Below are 19,463 nucleotides of genomic sequence, written 5' to 3'. Positions count from 1 at the left end.
TAGAGTACCAGCACACCAATCTGCAGGTCTCAGGTTCAAATCCCGCTGGAGTGTGGAAAAGATGGCTGCTGTGTAGTAATACAGACCTAAAGAGCAAACGATCAACCTCACACTTTGTTTCCATTAACTTTAGTATTACACAATATCTACAAATATAAATCAAGAACTTTGTGATAAATATCTTTGTTTATATCTACATTATGATACAAATTGCCCATTCCTTTATGACCTCATAAATAACGCATAAAATTATTTGTAAAAGTTAAAGCAGAAAAAAAACAATTTAAGTCAACAAAATGTAGATGTTTCTTTCGTTCCCAATATGAAGATTGTCACGCAAGATGTTATGTATTTCTTCAACAAAAACTCTCTCACAAGTTAAATATTTACCAAAACAAATTCATAAAATATCCTGTACAAAGACCAGTTTGATCCACAATCTATCTGAGCCAACATATACAAGAAATAACAAGCCTGTTGAGTTTAAGCTCAATTGGTCATCGCGATCACAAGAAAACAGGGAGAGAAAAAACAATGCATGTATTTTCACTTATTTTCAAACATCACAACCCAATTTCATGACTTCGCTTACAGTAAGCAAAGAATCAGCGCTTATGTAAGCAGGTAAATTGGCGCTAATGTCTACGTGGTTCATGGGTTAGCATGAAATCTTTGCTTGTGGATGTGCACAATCCCCGCTACTAGGCATTCATCACTTTTACACAGCTAGCGCAGAAATTCGGCGCTCGCAGAGTAAGCGGAGAATGGTGAACCATAAGCGCATAATTCGGCGGTAAGCAGAGCCATAAAACCGAGTCCAGGTTTTGTAGGTTTTTAGTAAAAAGGGGCTTTAAGGTCTGTGACACACTCATTTTCCAAATTGTATGAAGTACCAATCAAGTGAGTGACAAGGAGGAATCAGGGTGACCAGCACCTCTATAAGGCCGTCCTTCCACTAAAATTGCCAACAAATAACCGACCCTTGGAAAAAGAAAGAAGGAAATAATTGTTGTTATATAATTGCCAGTGTTGTAGGTCTCGAGATCGATCTTGGACCTTCAGGTATCGGACTATCTGGGCCCAATTTCATAGAGCTGCTTAAGCAAAGCAAAAAATTCATTGCTTAGTAAAATCAGATTACCGGCCAAGACTCCACTCAATTGTTATGTTAAGTAAACAACAGCTAAATACTAGTCATAAGCAGTGTATATGGTATGACATTTTGGCCAGTAACATGTGTAAAATAAGCGAGCTATTTTCGTGCTTAAGCAAATTTTTTGCTTAAGCAGCTCTATGAAATTGGCCCCTGGTCACAACTACAACATTGACAGTTGCACTGCCTGGTATCCAACATTTAACACTGTTAAAACCTGAGGTTAGAAACTTGTAATTTATCTTCCACTTTCATAACGCCTCCACCTATCAGAAAATGAGTGCATCACAAAACCGAGTTTGACAGTAGAGCTCCTCTTTAGCAAGTTTAACCATACACAATAGGGGACACTTTCGGGACGCTTGGTGGCAGTAGACTTACCATGTAAAATCCATTGTTCTTTATAATGTGCACATGCTCAGAACTACGTAAACAATGGACATTTACCCGTTAAGTCTGCTGCCACCTAGTGTTCCAAACTCTCCTATTGGATTAAGGTGAGCCTAGCTGTGGTCCAATGAATCTGGTAAACCTTTACTTCTGTCTACGATATTATCCAAGAAAATTCATAGAATAGTTTGAACAAAACTGTAATAATAACTTTCCTCAGAATTTAAGTTTCGCATAAATATTTTATAAATACCCTGTTAATACATCGATTAAAAGCTACGTTCGTCAAGGAACTGAGAGCTATGGCAAGGAACTTACACAAATTCATAAATAAAACCTTTTGACATATTCTGGATCCATTTTAATGTCACTACAAAAATCCCCTTGTTATAGAGCCGAGAAGTTGCAGTAAAACATTGATTGATTGAGCTTAAATCTCTAAGGTTGGTTTACAAGATTTTATTATTTATCCGCAGTAAGCTCCGTGTAGTTTGGTCATTCTGATCTGAAAAACTATCACCCAAGAAATCATGGTCTGATAAATGATCTTTTGATTTGGTCATTCGCTTTTAAAAATATATTTATATCGGAAAGCTAACAAGGTACCTGTTCATTTGGTCAGTTTTGCAAACATCAAGTTGTAGTTTTCTATAAAAAAATATTTTCCTTTAAAGACACTGGACACTATTGGTAATTGTCAAAGACCAGTCTTCTTACTTGGTGTATCTCAACGTATGCATAAAATAACAAACCTGCGAAAGTTTGAGCTCAATTGGTCGTCGAAGTTGCGAGATAATAATCAAATTCTAAATTTGAGGTCTCAAAATCAAATTTGCGGAAAATTACTTCTTTCTCGAAAAACTACGTCACTTCAGAGAGAGCCGTTTCTCACAATGCTTTATACTATCAACCTCTCCCCATTACTCGTTACCAAGTAAGGTTTTATGCTAATAATTGTTTTGAGTAATAACCAATAGTGTCCACTGCCTTTAAATTTTAATTAACATGGGCATATCAGACGGAACATTTTTGCAGGATGCTTACTACCATTAACACCTTTATAACAAGTAAGCTTTTAGATAAAAATTACACATTTTTGTTCGCAAATCATGACCAAAATATGACCCTTCAATCTTTATATTTCTTGCAAGCGGAGAGTTCAAATGACCTGATAAATTTACAATAAAAAAAAATAATAAAAAAACGGTTTCCTCCTTATTAACATTTGATTTGATTGTCTATTTTAATAAAACCGTCAGTTTTGTTGGATAAGTTAAAAGTAAACTTCCTACATAGATTTTTGGCAAGTTGGTTTTACAAATATATTTTAGTACCGAACCATGCACTAGGAATACAGCCCTGGCCAGGAAAATATAATGCACCACTTCAGAAATGCCCTTTAATTTGTTTTCTAATAATCTACAATTTTAACAACTTCTGTCTCAATTCTAATTTTCTATACTTTTCAAAAACCCCAAAATACACTAATCAGTGACAATTGGATTTCTTTAATTGGCACGAAATAATTAATGCAATATTTATTTTCCAGAGAATATTTCAGGTAGAACAACTGAGTATAAATTGAGGTATACTTATAATATATTTCTTACATCATGGTGGTTATTTTCTATTAATGATATAGATAGGCCTATAAACCATAGTTGGGTCAGTCCAAATTACAGTTGGACAACTATTTTTTTTATTTCTCTGGGCAAAGTTTAGCTTTCCTGCGTGAATAACAACAAGCTTGATAAAACATAAGAGAAACTATATTATATAAATATGAAAAGTAAACTTGAAATGAAACAGTTGTACCCGCAAGTTTACTATTCATATTTATATTGATAGTTACGCTTATTCTCCACACCATGCAAAGCTCCAAACACCATGTATTGATACAACATGTTATGAGTAAACATTTGTTCGCTATGTGTACATTATTTTCTTCTTTTTCTATCTTTCTGCATCAGTACAGTACTGCAGCATGAGTTTCATACAGCGAAATCCCAAGCTGGGTCGCACCAAGCAAATCGGCACTTTAAATTCTTTACACTTATATCCATCTTGCGTGTTTATGTTTTGTTTTTGCGTTTTTTTCGCTTTGTTAAGTTTTTTTTAGTATCTTAAAGTATCAGATTTATCATCGCGACCACTGCAAGTAGGTCTAAGTTGACATATGGAATGTTACTTAATACACATTTCTGGGGAAAGTTTTTTAAAGGTAAACTTGGGTCGAAATGTGATTAACTATAAACCTTTTTTTTAATAGGCTGCTTATCTGGCCTCCTGCTTTTACTATTAAGATATATTTTTTGTCTGTAGGCCGGGTATATAACCCGTTTCAATGGCCAAATAAGCAGGGTCTAAGCCAAATTGATAAAGCCTGTAAGCAAATGCTTCCTGCTTATGGAACAGCTCTAAGCATTGTTTTATAATCACTGCTTATCGTAAGCAAACCAAAAGCCATGCTGACTTGAAGGCAATTCTTGTAAGCGCGTCAAGATGCAACAATTCAAATCTACCCTGAGCGCTCACAAACGCGCCGTCAAATGTTTTTCATGAAATACATTTTTCTGCAAAAAAATGCACAAAAACCTGCAAAATGTAAATAGCTTCATTTTTTTCCTGGCTAAAGAGTAAACCACAAGGGACGATCCTATTTTAGACATCCCAATTGTTGATCTGAAAGCTCATTAAAAAAACAGTGGTCGTAAAAAGTAAGTCTAAAACTAGTCCTGAGTAATCATGCATTCAGACAGAATCTTCCTTTTTGGAAATGTAATAAGTAATTGGTCAGGAAATTGGAGGCAGAGAAAAGGCATCATTGTTTTTTTTGTGCGTTGGCAAAATTTCATAAACATCACTGTATGTAAGAAGAAAAAAGAAAAAGAAAAAAACCCCAAAACCCAACAACAATGCAAACTTAATGTTATTTTTGCCTGGTAACCTGTTTCTGCTCAGCAAACCTTTTCTGTGCTTCACAAGTTTTTATGCTTACAGGCTTTATAAAATTTGGCCCCGTTGTCAGTGTCACATAAGCAGTCATAGAAATGCCATTTTGAATAATAGTGATATATTTTGCCTTTTTCAGCCGTACCTGTTTTTCAGGGAGCACATTCAGAATACAGAACAGTTTGAATATGTTTTTTTGTTTGTGACCCTGCTGCGGGTAGTTGGGTTAGTCTTGATCGGAGATGTTCGTTTTAATAATGTAGTCACCGATATCACAACACGAAAGTACTGGAGAAGTTTCGATACAGATTTGAAGACTTGTCCAGCCCCTCGGTGGTTCTTAACTGGTCTCTTTATCAATGACTAATACAAAAAACTAGCATCGCCAATCAAGATAGTTGGGTGGAGTCAACCCATAAAATTTATGGCCTCAAGGGGATTAAAGGAACACGTTGCCTTGGATCGGACGAGTTGGTCAAAACAAAAGCGTTTGTAACCGTTTTCTATAAAATGCATATGGTTGGAAAGATGTTTTAAAAGTAGAATACAATGATCCACACAAGTTTGCCTCGAAATTGCGTGGTTTTCCTTCTACTGTGCGAACTAACATGGTCGGCCATTTATGGGAGTCAAAATTTTGACCCCCATAAATGGCCGACGTGTTAGTCGACAAGGTAAAAGGAAAACCACGCAATTTCGAGGCATGTTTGTGTGGATCATTGTATTCTACTTTTACAACATCTTTCTACCCATATGCATTTTATAAAAAACGGTTACAAACGCTTTTCAAAGACCAACTCGACCGATCCAAGGCAACGTGTTCCTTTAAGAAGTACCCTACATTTATGGCTACAAACTGTTGCGTCAAAATGTTGTATTTAGATTTGTAATAATGTTGTTTCTCACACGATAGACACTTGAAGCAAAATGGTTGCACCTTGCTGCCATAGGATTGATAGCTACAAGTCATTGCTTTAATACGTAGTATCTAGATTTCATTCGTAAACAAGTTTGTTTCTCGCTCTAGAGACACGTCCAATAAAGCGTTGCATCTTGTTTCCCATAAGACTGGACGACTACAAATTGTTGAGTCCAACTGTTGTAAGTACATTTGTAAAAGCCTTGATTCTCACCCGACATACACCAAATCGTTACATCTTGCTGCCATGGGATTTTTGTATACACTTGGGCTTCAGGACAGTTTAAGCTATAGTTTTAATCACCATTAGAACACTCTCACTTTCAAGCACACCTGTAGGTTTTAACGGCTATCTTTCTGAGATTTTTCTTTTTTTAAACGGACACAACAACAAAAAGGATTTAAGATTTGCGATATAAAATTCTAAAAGATCTACTCCTCCAGGTGCCAACGAGACGACGGGATGATCCCTTCTATTCTGAAACCAACTTACATTTTACCTGTCTCTGATGTGATGGGGTTAACCTCTAGTGACATTTATCCAGTGCATCAAGATACTTGGTGTGGATGACTTTGGGTACGAGACGGTGTCTGCAATTAAAAACCAAAATGACATCCGCAATTAGAAATAAAGAACAATTAAAAATGTTTGACCACAAAACTAACAAGCTTGAACCTTAGGTTAATTGCTCAAGTTGGTGGGTGTATAAAGCAGTCTCATGACTGCTCTATATTTCGACACCCCTATGTTCCAACACCCATATATTCTGACACTCTCAGGCTAGGGTTGGGATTAGGGTCAAAAATCTACCGCGATTTACATGCGAGGGTTAAGGCCCGGTCCCACTGCAGCGATATCGAGAACAATAACGATAACGACGCAAAGAGAACGCGTTCCATTGGTTGAATGAGCGTGTGCGTATTCCGTGTGGAGCAATTCAACCAATAAAATGCGTTCTCTTTGCGTCGTGATTGTTATCGTTCTCGTTATCGCTGCAGTGTGACTTGTCCTTTAGGGTTAGGTTTAGGTTTAGGGTTAGGGTAAGGAACAGGAAAATACACTCTTGGGGTATCGGAACATGGGTGTTTAACCCTCATGAGCCGTACTCAGTTCTGTGTTGTGTTCATACGTCTGAACATTGGATTCTGAGGTTATCCCTGTAAAGCCTTATCACCTGATAAACTTTACAGGTAACTCTAGTTCCAGACAATCTCTGAGGAGAAAATACATACTTTAAAGCCACTGGAAACTATTGGTAATTGTCAAAGACCAGTCTTCTCACTTGGTGTAACTCAACATATGCATCAAATAACAAACCTGTGAAAATTTGAGCTCAATTGGTCTTCGAAGTTGCGAGATAATAATGAAAGAAAAAATACCCTTGTCACACGAGTTGTGTGCGTTTAGATGGTTGATTTCGAGACCCCAAATTCTAAATCAGATTCGTGGAAAATAGCTTCTTTCTCGAAAACTACGTCACTTCAGAGGGAGCCGTTTCTCACAATGTTTTATACTATCAACCTCTCCCCATCACTCATTACCAAGTGAGGTTTTATGCTGATAATTATTTTGAGTAGTTACCAATAGTGTCCACTGCCTTTAAAAACAACCCAAGCGGTTAAACAAAATAACACACATAAGAAATCTGACCTGATCGGTAGGAAGAACATGATGAGGAGGGGGAAGACCATTTTGAGGTAGGGCCAAGGAGCGAAGCCGAACCCGCACAAGCAAGCTAGCTGTACAAGCTGGGTGAAGGTGAAGATGTGCATCTTACGTTGGGGTACTCGTCTGACGTAGTGGTTCGGTGGGTAGGCAGCCTGGGGGTGAACAATCAGTATTACAGTTATTTCAATGCTTTCATTCATTACAACAATTATGGAGAAATTGGACTACTGATCAATACATTGGAATGATATATGAGTGTATTAAAGGGATGCTGCAGTGAATTAAAATAAAACAGTTAGTTTTGCTGTCATTTATTTCTGATATATGTATTGAACCTCAACAAAATGTGTTTTGTTTTTTCCCCGACATATCTCACTTGCGTAATTAGCGAATAAGTCATGCCCCCCCCCCCTTTTGTGGATTGTTACTGCCCCCGACCATCGACGTCACGTCGGGAATTCAAACATATTGTCGGCAAAAAGAGTCTGGTCCCTAACTACACGCCCCTAGGTACCAGGCCACACAGTGCACACGTCTCTACATGCACGCAGCCAGGGGACCTGACAGCTCGGGTTCCCGACATGACGTCACGTTTATGCCCCTTTTAGGGGCGGGGTCGGTTCCCCTAATCTCTTGAAAACCATTTTTAAAATACTTGCGCATTTAATAAAAAATATAAAAAAAATATTTCAGGTTTAAAAAGTAATGTTTAATCGTTTAAATTATTAAAATAACCACTGCAGCCACCCTTTAAGTATCAATAATAAGCAGCAAACTCATGACAATGTTTAGGTAAAAGGTTAAGCGGGATGCTTTTGTTCCCTAAACCTATGGACAGACGAACACATATGTACAACCTTGGTACAACCAAGGTATTTGGGAAAAACAATCAGGGGAAATCACACTACGCCAATTTATTCATTGCTGTCAGCCTAGATTCGAGATTCCATGTAAGAGACTTTTGAGACGCTGACGGCAGCAGACATAACAGTCCTTCTTTGAGGCTCTGAACATGCAAGTACATGCTCAGTTTTGATCTGAGCACATGCACTACTGGCGGAAACAATGAAAAAGGAATGGGAAAAGGTTTCCCATTAAAGGGAGGGCAACATTTTATGGAAAAACCTCTTGGTCACCACACAGCAATGCCTGGGTACAGTAGTTAAAAAGCAGGACAGTTCTTTTCAGAACTGAGAAGTCTCCCGAAGTCTCCCGAACACCCGATAATCTAAAATAAAGAAAGACAGTTCTCTAAGAAAAAACTCTACCTGGCAAGTAGATACACACATGGTGTTACCAAAAAACCAAATTCATCTTGAAACCTCACCATGCAATGCCTCAAGTCATATAAATGTAGCTCAACGTTAAGTTCTTGTACAAACCTGTTCAGTAATTAGAAGCATCGTCCGTTCAAATAGCTGGTTATCATCGAGGGCAGTGCAGGCCATATAGAGAAAGAGACCATAGAGGACAGCATTGGGGATGTACTGTAAGGGTACCGGTAGCATCAGGACTGACAGACCAATCATGGCATGAGACAGGAGAATGGTCAGACGATTCTCACGGACCCTCACAATGCTGAAATATTAATAATAATCATGACAATATAAATAACAATAATTATATTATATAAAAAAATAATAATAACAATTTAAATAACAATGTACTAGTTTAAATAATAATTATTATTATCTGTTTATTAGTTATATAATAAGTTTTCATTATTTATTTTAAATCTTTGAAGTTGTAAACAAGGATACCAAATTGAACAGGGGCTGTCAAACTTGAAAAATTTTCATCTTAAGAGGTGCACAACCTGACCCCTGCCAACAATAACAAATATAATTACGAAAACGGAAATCGCACAAAGAGGGCTTATCGAAATCATACAACAGAAAAACCTAAAAACAAAAGCTAATCCAAAACCTGACAAAAACAACACCCATTAAACACCCTAAACAACAGGAGGCAGGGATAAAAAACCTAGACAAAACTAAGATTCCAAATTATCCTCCGAAACCTGACACGAATGGAAACAATCCACAAAAGAGCGCCTATACAAACATCAACAGATACATGTACAATAAACAATATGGAAATGTAAGCCTAAGCTAAGAAGAATACCAGAACACAAAACATGTGGTAAAAAATACAAATAACAAGAATAAAAAACAGGCAAAAACAAACCATTTACTAAAATACAGTCTTCTTTTGAGTAGTTTTCTTACATTCAATATGCACAAGACTTGCACAGTCTATTGCAAGAGTTCTAACAAAATCAATGTGATTTTGCTTTTGCCCACTTGGCTACACTCAGCTCATAAGTATTAAGTATTGCACACAGCTAATGTCAAAGGTCACACCATGACCTGCATTCCCAGGGTAAGTGAATCTAGGTCTTTTCCAGTTTGGCAGCTCCATTGCACAGTGTGTGTATTTATACATGCGAAATACATTTTCTTCACACAGTAATGAAATGCACCACAATAAATTTAAACTTCAGCATCCTGTATTTAGATTTCTCGGCTCATTAATTTGGAACTTAATGATGATTGTTATCAGCTGTAACCAAAGATAGAGGGATTAGGACCAGCTAGAGCAATTCATTGCTTCGGAATTCAAAAATAAAGATTTGGCTGCATAGAAAAACTATAGAGGATGTGACCTCTGAGGTCACTCAAAAACCATAACATGATGCGCACGCATACCGCCGAGCAAAACCTTTGTGTTTTGGCAGCCAGCTAGATGTGCATGCAATCTTACCATGACTACGCGTCTTTTTGCCCTGCGAAACATGACGTGTACAGTGTTCTGTCAACAGAGGGCGGTTTGAATGCAAACATAGGTTACATTGTCTATAGTCTTTATTTGAGTTGTTTACTTATTTTCTATATATGCGAGATAAGCACAGTATATAACAGTACAACAAAATAAATGTTTAATTCAGCATCCTGTATTTAGATTTCACGGCTCATTAATTTGAAGTTTAGATTGCGTTCCACTGTAATCAAAGATCGAGAAAATGGGAACCAGCTAGAGCGGTTCATTGCTTACATGTGTCGGACGTGTCCCTGGTCCACTCTTTCTTCTTTATCAGCGAGGGCATGTACATGGAGCGGGGAGTGGGGCAGGGCACCGTGGATCCATGGTAGTCCAAACATGGTGAGGATGCAGTTCATGATTGCAACGACCATCAGGTCCAGATGGTAGGCGGAACCCTTCTTCAGCCTGTGTGTAGGGAAGAGAAGTATTTTTTTTAAGTCAGTGGCATAGGAACCAAAGGCCCAAGGCCACAGTAATTAGGTTAACTTTTTTCCCCTGTTATGCGTTGGTGGCTCTGTTGTCATTTTGATTTTTGTCTTGCTCTGTATTCTAAGATTGTCTTGTGTGAACATGAATGCCATAAAAAAAATAAGAAGATGAAGAAGAAGCATTTTACTTCTTCAAGATGTTTATTTGAGACATCAGGTATCTCATTTTATTTCTTCAAACAGATCCAAATGGTGTTATTTCATGATGGTCTGCTTCATAGATTCTTTTTCTTTTTAACTCTTTGAAAAAGAATGATGGGAATCTAAACTTTCAAGTAGGTGTACACTATCAAGTAATAACTCACATGGTGAAATTGACAAGTGGAAAATGTTAAATAATTTTGAGTTTAACACAGACTAGACATTAGGAAGGGCCCCTCTGAAGTAGCGTAGTTTTTGAGAAAGTGGTAATTTCTCACTCAAACAAAACAGAACTTCAGCTAAAGCTCTTTACTATGCATCTGAAACCACACTAAGTAATAAGGATGTGCCTTCTTTCATTATTCTCTTGCAACTTCGATGACCAATTGAGCCCAAAGTTTCACAGACTTGTTATTTTATGCATATTTGAGAATACTTGTCTTTGACAATTATCAAACGTGTCAAATGCCTTTAAAGTGACTTACTTGTTAGAAGGACTGTTGACCATGGATCCAGTGATGTTCTGATCCATAAAGAATAGTAACGAGAGACAGAAGCCTAGCCCCATGGAACCCAAGACCATGTAGATGTTAACACCTTCTAGCGACACCAGCGTGAAGAAACTACCCTCCTGGTATGGAAACATCTCCACTGCAAATGATCAAGAAAGAGAACTTTATTTGTTTCGTCTTGTTTCACCAGGGCTCGATTTAAGAAGAGTGGAGATTGATCTAAAGCTTTCTGTTGATCTTAACTGCTCAGCAAAGTGTGACTGTCATAATACAAACCACTATGGTGTTATTGCTGTAGAGACTTGACATCACACTTTGTTTCTACTCATCTGAAAATCAATCTGTGCTCTTTTTTAAATCAGTCTTTGGTTCATCAACTCTGGTCACATTTTAGTGGGGGGAAAATGAGGGGAAATGGCTTTTGCTTACAGAGATTTTGCTCTGTTTAAAAACACTTATTTTAATTGCTTCAATTGAAATAAGCAAATTTTGAAGGAAACAAAATTGGGGGGAGGAAGATTTATTTCGGTCATGAAGACCAACAATTTCTAGTGAAATTATTTAAAAATTGTGAGGTTTAATTCCTTGCACTTAAAAAATTGTATGAATATTATTTTTGGGAAATTTTGTTATCTCCCATGGCTAAAGAAAACAATAATCAAAACTTAATTTACTTACATTGAATGTCTCTGAATAAGTACGAGCCAACAAAAGACATGACAACCACGCTTACTGGCAATGCATAGTCCGCTAAAACTTCACGTTTACTTGCGTCCAGAAACGGGCTGTAATCCAAGAAGAAATTAGTTTCAGAAACATTACAGAATTGGTAAGAAAAAAACTTGTCTAAGATCAGAGAGTTACATAAAACTTACACGGTATAATGATTAGGCCTGGGCGAATTATTCGAATATCCGGTTAATGGCGAATAGGTTTTCCTATCCGTAACCGCGAATGCCATAGGGCGCGAATACCTATTTACAAACCGGATAATTCTGTAATTACAACCGAGTAACCGGATATTCTTTAATATCCGAATATCCGCGGACGTCGGGCGACAACTGATATGAATGTTTTGTCTGAATCCTTATGAAACTTCTATTAAGACAGCATAAAACAGCATATATTAAGTATTTAACTATGCTCACCTCCGTGAAGAGTTAAAACAATGACATTTCTGACGTAATTTGTTCAAAGATTACAAAAGTTTTCCTTCACGTAGAGTCAATCACGATCAAAAGAAAAAGCAAATCGCCATCTTTAAATTAGATCCAGTCATTTTTATGAATGAACCGAGTGACACTGTCTAAAACTAATATCAATCCGCCCATAAGATCTCATTCACAAACGAACAGCGCCCTCTAGCGGCAAACAATTTTTTTGGATAGTTGGCCAGCGGTATCCGAATAACAAAATTTCACTATTCGCCCAGTACTAATAATGATGATGATGATAGTAGAAAACATCTCTTAAAATATTACTGTCTGAAATGTCATATTTAATGAGAAACAAATCAAACTAATTATCCATTTGGAGTTTATTGCTCAGTAAGTGCTTTGTTAACAAACATTAATCAACTGGTCACATAGCGTTCAGAAGTCTGTTGCTTACACACTAACCTCTGAAGAAAAAAAAATCCAGAGATTTTCTGGTATGATATTATTGTTTTTGTCTTCCTTCCTCTCACCTCTTAGTAAAGCTGTGTAGAGTGACACCCACCCACAGTGTTCCAAACATCAGGATTAGATACACCAGGGAGTTCTCTCGTAGACACGGCTTGATATTAAGTATCTGCGTACCGTTAGTGCTATTCCCGTAGAGTAACGCGTAGTCATCCAACGCTTCTGAGCAACCGTCAGACTTGTAGTTCTTCTGAAAATCTGGGTGTGAGAAAGAAACATGGACGATGGTAATGACGGCAATGAATCAAAATGTGGACAGCTGGGCCAAGTTCCATGGAGCTGCTTTCACAGGAACTGGACACGCTTGGTTATTACTCAAAATAATTATTAGCACAAAGACTTACTTGGTAACAAGCAATGGAGAGCTGTTGATAGTATAAAGCATTGTGAGAAACGGCTCCCTCTAAAGTAACGTAGTTTTCAAGAAAGAAGTTATTTCTCAGTTAAATAAGTGAATTGATTTCGAGACCTCACTCGTAAGGCCTCGAAATCAAGTATAAAAGCACACAACTTATGCGACAAGGGTGTTTTTTCTTCCATTATTATCTCACAAATTTGACAACCAATTGAGTTCAAGTGTTTCACAGGTTTGTTATTTACTGCATATGTTGAGATACACAAAGTGAGAAGACTGGTCTTTGACAATTAACAAAGGTGTCCAGTGTCTTTAAGCAGAAAAAAATGCTAAACAAAGTTTTACTGGAATTTTCATCACAGCACATTCCAAAGATCCGGGAACATTTGATAACAATAAGATCACGTTGTGTCAACCACTTCCAACTGGAATTTACATTACTCCATTTACATTCCAAAGTTACGGGGAACATTAGATACATGTAATATAAATCACCTGTAAAATCACATTGTGACAGCTGAGCAGAAATGAGCAGGATACCAGTCAAAAAATTGTACATGTGACATGGCAGTTTGGCTGGTAACCTTATTCTGGTAAGCATAAGTTTGTTGTGCTTAGCTACTCTTTAGGCTTAAGCAGCTTTGAAAATGGCCCTCGGTTGGCTCAGTGGTTTCTTTCACCTGTCACACCTGTGGACCATGGTTCGAATCCCAACACATACTAGAAACTTGTACATGGATTGGGCTTTCAGTCCCAAACTGATTGCAAGGGTTTCCCCCATTGGGGTTTACCTCCCACCTAACCTAAAACTGAATATTTCTTATTGTTTCCTATTCACCATCCTGAAATTGGCGCTTGTGCTGTTGGATGGGTATATAAATAGTAAATAAATAAAATTCAGGCAAGTAAAGCATGCCCCTTTTCTTTGATGATATACTTTTTGTTTAAAGGCAGTGGACACTATTGGTAATTACTCAAAATAATTATTAGCATAAAACCTGACTAGGTAACAAGTAATGGAGAGAGGTTGATGGTATAAAACATTGTGAGAAACGGCTCCCTCTGAAGTGACGTCGAGAAAGAAGTAATTTTCCATGAATTTGATTTCGAGACCTCAAGTTTAGAATATGAGGTACCGAAATCAAGCATCTGAAAGCACACAACTTCGTGTGACAAGGGTGTTTTTTATTTCATTCATATCTCGCAAATTCGACGACCAATTGAGCTCAGATTTTCACTTTATTTTTTATTTTTATGCACATATATGATACACCAAGTGAGAAGACTGGTCTTTGACAATTACCAATAGTGTCCACTGTCTTTAATGTCTAATTGAGCGAACCAAAGTTTTTGTAAACTTACTTGTTTGTGTGATGGTAAGTACATTTTCTAGTATTTTGTACACAATGATTGTGCAGGATTATTTGTTTTTCTTTTTCTAACTTTCTTTTCCTCAAGGATTTTTGGTAAAAGGTTTATTCAGTTTAGTAAGCGCTAAAATTCAACTAATGTACCACCGTTTGCCTGAAAAGGGAATGCTACAAAAAAAACTTACTGCAGAAAGGGCATTAAGCAATTAATGTGCAATCTTGCATTGCACGAAAGCTTAGAGTGAAAGATTAATTGGTTTTCTGCCGTTTATAACCAAGGTTAAATTCTGCATTGGAATGGGAAAACAGATCTTTTTGGGACAAATTTTAGCCCCCCCCCCCCCCTAAATGTCAAAGTAATGCCAAGCTTTTGTTTGTCAGGAGACCTATGTATTGCTTGGGTTCTGTTAATGGACCAAATACTTTGTGAGCATGGAAGGAGGGCGTACAACCTTATGTCCTTCTTCCAGACACACTGACGAGGGTACACATTAAAACTTGTTTTGAAATACAGACATACAAACATCAACCCACATATTGCATTTGACAAATTTAGAGCCTTCCCCCCTTTTTTTTAGCCAACAAAGATCTGGATGATTGAATTAAAGATAATTTCAAAGTGGTTTTTACATAATTGTAGCTCGTTCTGTTGTTCGCCAAAGAGGAATTGAATGTGTGGCCTTGACTGGAGCTGTACACTTAAACAAAAATTATAACATCTTAAACGTTTTGATGGATTTGAAGTTTTCAAATATTTTGTATATATTTCTGGATTTTAAAGCTTGCACATCTTCCTTCTTTGCTGGGTTGTGTATTAAAACACTGGAAACATTTGAAAAACTAGTTTGTAATATTTGCAAGTAAAATGGTAGGATTTGAAACTTTGCATGGTGGAAATACTATATAGAAAGGTTTGCGGTAACACCATGTAATGACTATCTCTAATGAGTTGGGGTGGTTCTATGCTCTTATCGTCTTCAGGAGAAAGCTGGACTCTGATGCAGCATGCTAAAATGGTGATATGCCTAAATAAGGAATACAGTGTACGTAATTCTCTAACTAGCTGTTTTTAGAGAACTACACAAGTATTGCCTGATTATGAATGTTATTATTTTCCCATATTTTTATTTCATTTATCAATTCTGGTTGTGAAGCCAATGATTCTCAGAAAAGCACATAATTATAATCACTGTACTAACCTAGAACCCAATGAAGAGAAGACAAGGAAGGAAGTTTCAGTTTTAGACGTGGGAGAAAAACCCCAGACAATTATTCCAGGGGAAACCCACACAGTCAGGTAGGGACTGGAAACCAATCCATGTAGTGCCACCAGCGTGACTCGGACCGGGGTCTTGAAAGTGGAAGGCGAGCAAAGACACCACTCTGCCATCCCAACCATGAGTTTGAATCAATATTTGATTTCTGCCGCCGCAGACATCATTTTCTTTTGGTGAAAATCAGGGCCATGAAATTTTAAAATAGCAAAGAGAGAATCTAATTTAAACAAATCATGTTTAAAAGTCTTACTGTAGACAAGTTCCTTCAGTGGGTCAACACAAAATGCGATGGAAATGAACAAAGCAAATATTTCCTCTGTTGATCTGAAAGTACAAAATTAAAAAGAAAAAACCATCAATTATATTTCTAATAAAAAAAACATTCACAGAAACATAATAAGTATATCGTTATGCTGTTTTAACCATGTATAAAACTTGTTTAGGAAGAATTGTTGGCTCTAAGAAGAGCCGGTGTGGTCACAAATTTTTCGAATAGTAAACTCTGCTGGTCTTCTCTGCTTGTCAGCATTCTCCTGAAGAGGAGCAGAGTATACCGTTAAAAACTTGTCTCAGAGCCAACACTCCTCCCAAAAGAGTGTTATACTTGGTTGTACAGAAGTATACTAGTTTCTGCCCAGTCCGTTTCCCTTGTGTTTTATTATTTGATATAAAGTTGCATCCTCTTAAGGTTATTTCCTCTTAAAGTTGCATCTTCTGGCTGCCGCTTTCCATGAATGTATCATAAACTTTGGTGTGATCCCTGGCTATATGGCAGTCAACGAACAAAGATGTTGACACAAAAGGGAGACCGTCAACATAGGGCAAGATAGTTCAGTTGGTGGAGCGCCAGCACGCCAGCATATATCAAGGATTCAAACTGCCTCTAGCCACCATGCTAACTCAGTGGTCTAGTGGTAAGACATTTGCTCAAGCAATGCAAAGGTCGTTGCTCGAATCCCACCCGAGTGATGTCTGTGGGTTTTTTTTTTATCCCCAATGCAACCAAATCAACACTTAAGTTTTTCTGAGGAGTACATTTCAGTAAACTTGACCGATGAGATGAAACTTTTACCTTGTGGACCATTTCATGAGGCGGGATGCATCACAGAGAGAGTAAACAATTAAGAAGAACGTGTTCCAGAAACCCACCAGGGCATACATGGTCATGAAACTCAAGTCAAAGTCCTGGCAGATACTGTAGATTACTGCAACAAAATCAAAATCAAGTATTAGGTAAAAACAAAATCTTCTCAATTATGATGCACCCATCCACTGCGGGATTTGAGGGTTTATTAATGTTAACTTGTGATTATTACTTTCCCTGGCATTCAAGCTTTTTGTTTTCTTCTTGCATTAAGATACTTGGCTCGCTATTTTTAGTACCTTTTGTTGCTGGCACATGAATTCCGGAGGTCGCTGGTTAAAATCCTGCTCACATAATTGTCATATTATTAATACAACATGGCCAACATTCTTCCAAACATTCTATTTCAAAAAGTAATAAACAATTTGGAAAAAAAAGAGAAAAGTGCTGAGAAAAAAGGAGGATTGCAAGTCGTTCCTCCAATAGTCAGTCCCTTAAACTACATGTACTCTTGGTAGATTCGTTAAGTTGATGAAAGAAACAGTCAGCCGATATCACAAGGACTTTTACTATTCACTTAATTAGAACAGGAAGCTGCACCTATAAAACTGTAACTGGGAGGGGAAAAAGTCAATATTATCAATTTTGTTGCTAAGAGTATTTCAATTACAGTGGCTTTGTTTTTTTAGACTTTATTCCAACAACCTGACATCGATTACGATCCTGTGCGTGTGGCGCCATTTGTTTGATTTGCATACCTGTTGGGGCCACACGCGTGTTCCTTTTTTGTACGCAAACACGTGTGTTCACTTTGACGCTGTGAATCTGGACCGCCCTTAATTGGTTTGGCTGGAAATGGAACGTCCTTCTGGGGGGTACGGGGGAGGGGGAGTTTAATTTGATCAAATTACCGACTTGAATCAAGAGATGGTATGCTGATAACTGAGAAATTGGCATCATAGGGGACCTGTTCCGATATACTTCTAGAGGTGGCACCCCCTGGAGGATTAATTCTTGGAATGGAATTTGGTTCACCCTCTTGGGGGAGTATTGTTTCTCAAGCCGATACGGGATGCTCGGTAACTGGGTCAAGACTCGCTGGGTGTTTCCTTGACTTGTATTAATCCTCATAACTGATGGACTTTGGTCGGAGAGGTATGGGGTTAAAATCGTATAATCCACTGAATTGAATTTGGGAGTTGTCTTTCGGTCCTTGTTGATCGGATTGAGTGTTGAAGGTATCGGTGGACAACTCAAAGATGACTGACAGGCAAGATATTGATTGATCCGAATCATATTAATCAGAGACTGACATCCCAAAGTTTCAAAATGATTAGTACTCATGCTATGGGCACAGTGATAAAAGATCTGAAGAGTACACTGAAGGCATTTTGTGGCACACAATCTGCCAGAATGCGAATAACACTCATTTAGGCACTGCGCAGAGGGTTTATCGCGCATCCTGCTGGTAACATCATTGGTCAAAGAGGCCTGTGATACATTTAGAAATAATCATAACACTAGAAGCAATGTAATGGAATGTGCCAAGTACCGATGCTTGGATTTGTCTTTAGCAATTGAGCAGATGACTTTTACCCTGACGATCCCCTCAACCCCCCTAACCAACTATTATAAGATTACCGCCAGAAAGTAGCAAGAAGGGGGGACAACCTGACACACATTAAAGACACTTCCAAAATAACACGCCAGGGTACACCGGGAAGAGGGTAGGGTCTCATGTTTCAGGGAGACCAATGATCGTTAAACAAACACTTCCCATCAGGTAGCTTATAATCAAATATTCACCATCGATCAACAATGTACCGAGTGTTGTTCTCAGCAACAGCAACAGCCCCCCAGGCTCGCTACCTCTTTCTTTCCTACCTCTTTCTTTATGCACCGCCCGCCCAGAAGAGAAAAGTTAAGAGTGGGGCTGTGTGCATGATTGTCAACATTTTTACAGTCAGTACACAGAGTACTACCGGAGGGGAAGTGGGGGTCATCAGTGGATTTGTTCATGTATGTAAATGTTGATATTGGCCTTGATGGAGCAACCCTGTATGGGAAAGTTATCCACCTTAAAACTGGAGGTTTTTGGCAGTAGTGGCAGTAGATTGCAGTCACACTGAGTGTGATGCGGCCAATGCATTTCATTCTTAGCCGATCTGAATCAGAATAAAGGACTAGCGGAAACTGAGCTGCAACATTCCATTCATATTTAAGCAGAAAATACTGCTTGACAAATTTCTTTGTCAGACACAAATTGAGTGGGGCACTAGCCACAACAAAGCAAACTTAATGTAATTTTTGCTGGTAACCGGATTCTGTTAAGCATGCAATAGTATTCTGTGCTAAGAAAGTTTTCGTGCTTACAGGCTTTATAAAATTGGGCCCAGGACCCTGTCGGTCTTAATCGAACGTTCAAGACCACGTCCCACTCTTTTATTCACCTGTTCAACAATCAACAATCCGGTCAGATAAAAGATGTAAATAATACTTACTTTTGATATAGATTGCTAAAGGTGCCGTGGTCAGCATTACGATGAGAGGTTGACCGCCAAACAAAGCAAAGAATATGCCTCCTAAAGTCTGAGACACAATCACCTTCCTCACATCTGTAGCAAAAGACAAATAATAAAAACACAGAG

General features: G+C 37.9%; 1 protein-coding gene across 8 annotated transcripts in view; it reads right to left on the bottom strand.

Moving 5' to 3' along the window:
* The window catches only part of LOC139945815 (solute carrier family 4 member 11-like), a 122,106-nt gene that overhangs the window by 3,523 nt on the left and 99,120 nt on the right, over positions 1-19,463 (bottom strand). For 7 of the 8 annotated variants that reach the window (XM_071943270.1, XM_071943266.1, XM_071943273.1 and 4 more), the window contains 10 exons: positions 19,317-19,430; positions 16,804-16,936; positions 15,982-16,055; positions 12,735-12,927; positions 11,726-11,832; positions 11,021-11,186; positions 10,138-10,311; positions 8,466-8,661; positions 7,066-7,235; positions 5,908-6,005 (listed from right to left, as the gene is read on the bottom strand). In XM_071943270.1, the coding sequence (XP_071799371.1) occupies positions 5,942-6,005; positions 7,066-7,235; positions 8,466-8,661; positions 10,138-10,311; positions 11,021-11,186; positions 11,726-11,832; positions 12,735-12,927; positions 15,982-16,055; positions 16,804-16,936; positions 19,317-19,430 (1,391 nt within the window). In that variant the 3' untranslated portion in view covers positions 5,908-5,941. The remainder of the gene's footprint in view (positions 1-5,907; positions 6,006-7,065; positions 7,236-8,465; positions 8,662-10,137; positions 10,312-11,020; positions 11,187-11,725; positions 11,833-12,734; positions 12,928-15,981; positions 16,056-16,803; positions 16,937-19,316; positions 19,431-19,463) is intronic. The other variant, XM_071943267.1, reaches the window with a different exon arrangement.

The sequence above is a fragment of the Asterias amurensis genome, chromosome 13 (assembly GCF_032118995.1).
Source record: "Asterias amurensis chromosome 13, ASM3211899v1".
In the NCBI taxonomy this organism is placed as follows: domain Eukaryota; kingdom Metazoa; phylum Echinodermata; class Asteroidea; order Forcipulatida; family Asteriidae; genus Asterias; species Asterias amurensis.
This window is presented reverse-complemented; position numbering and strand designations above follow the sequence as displayed.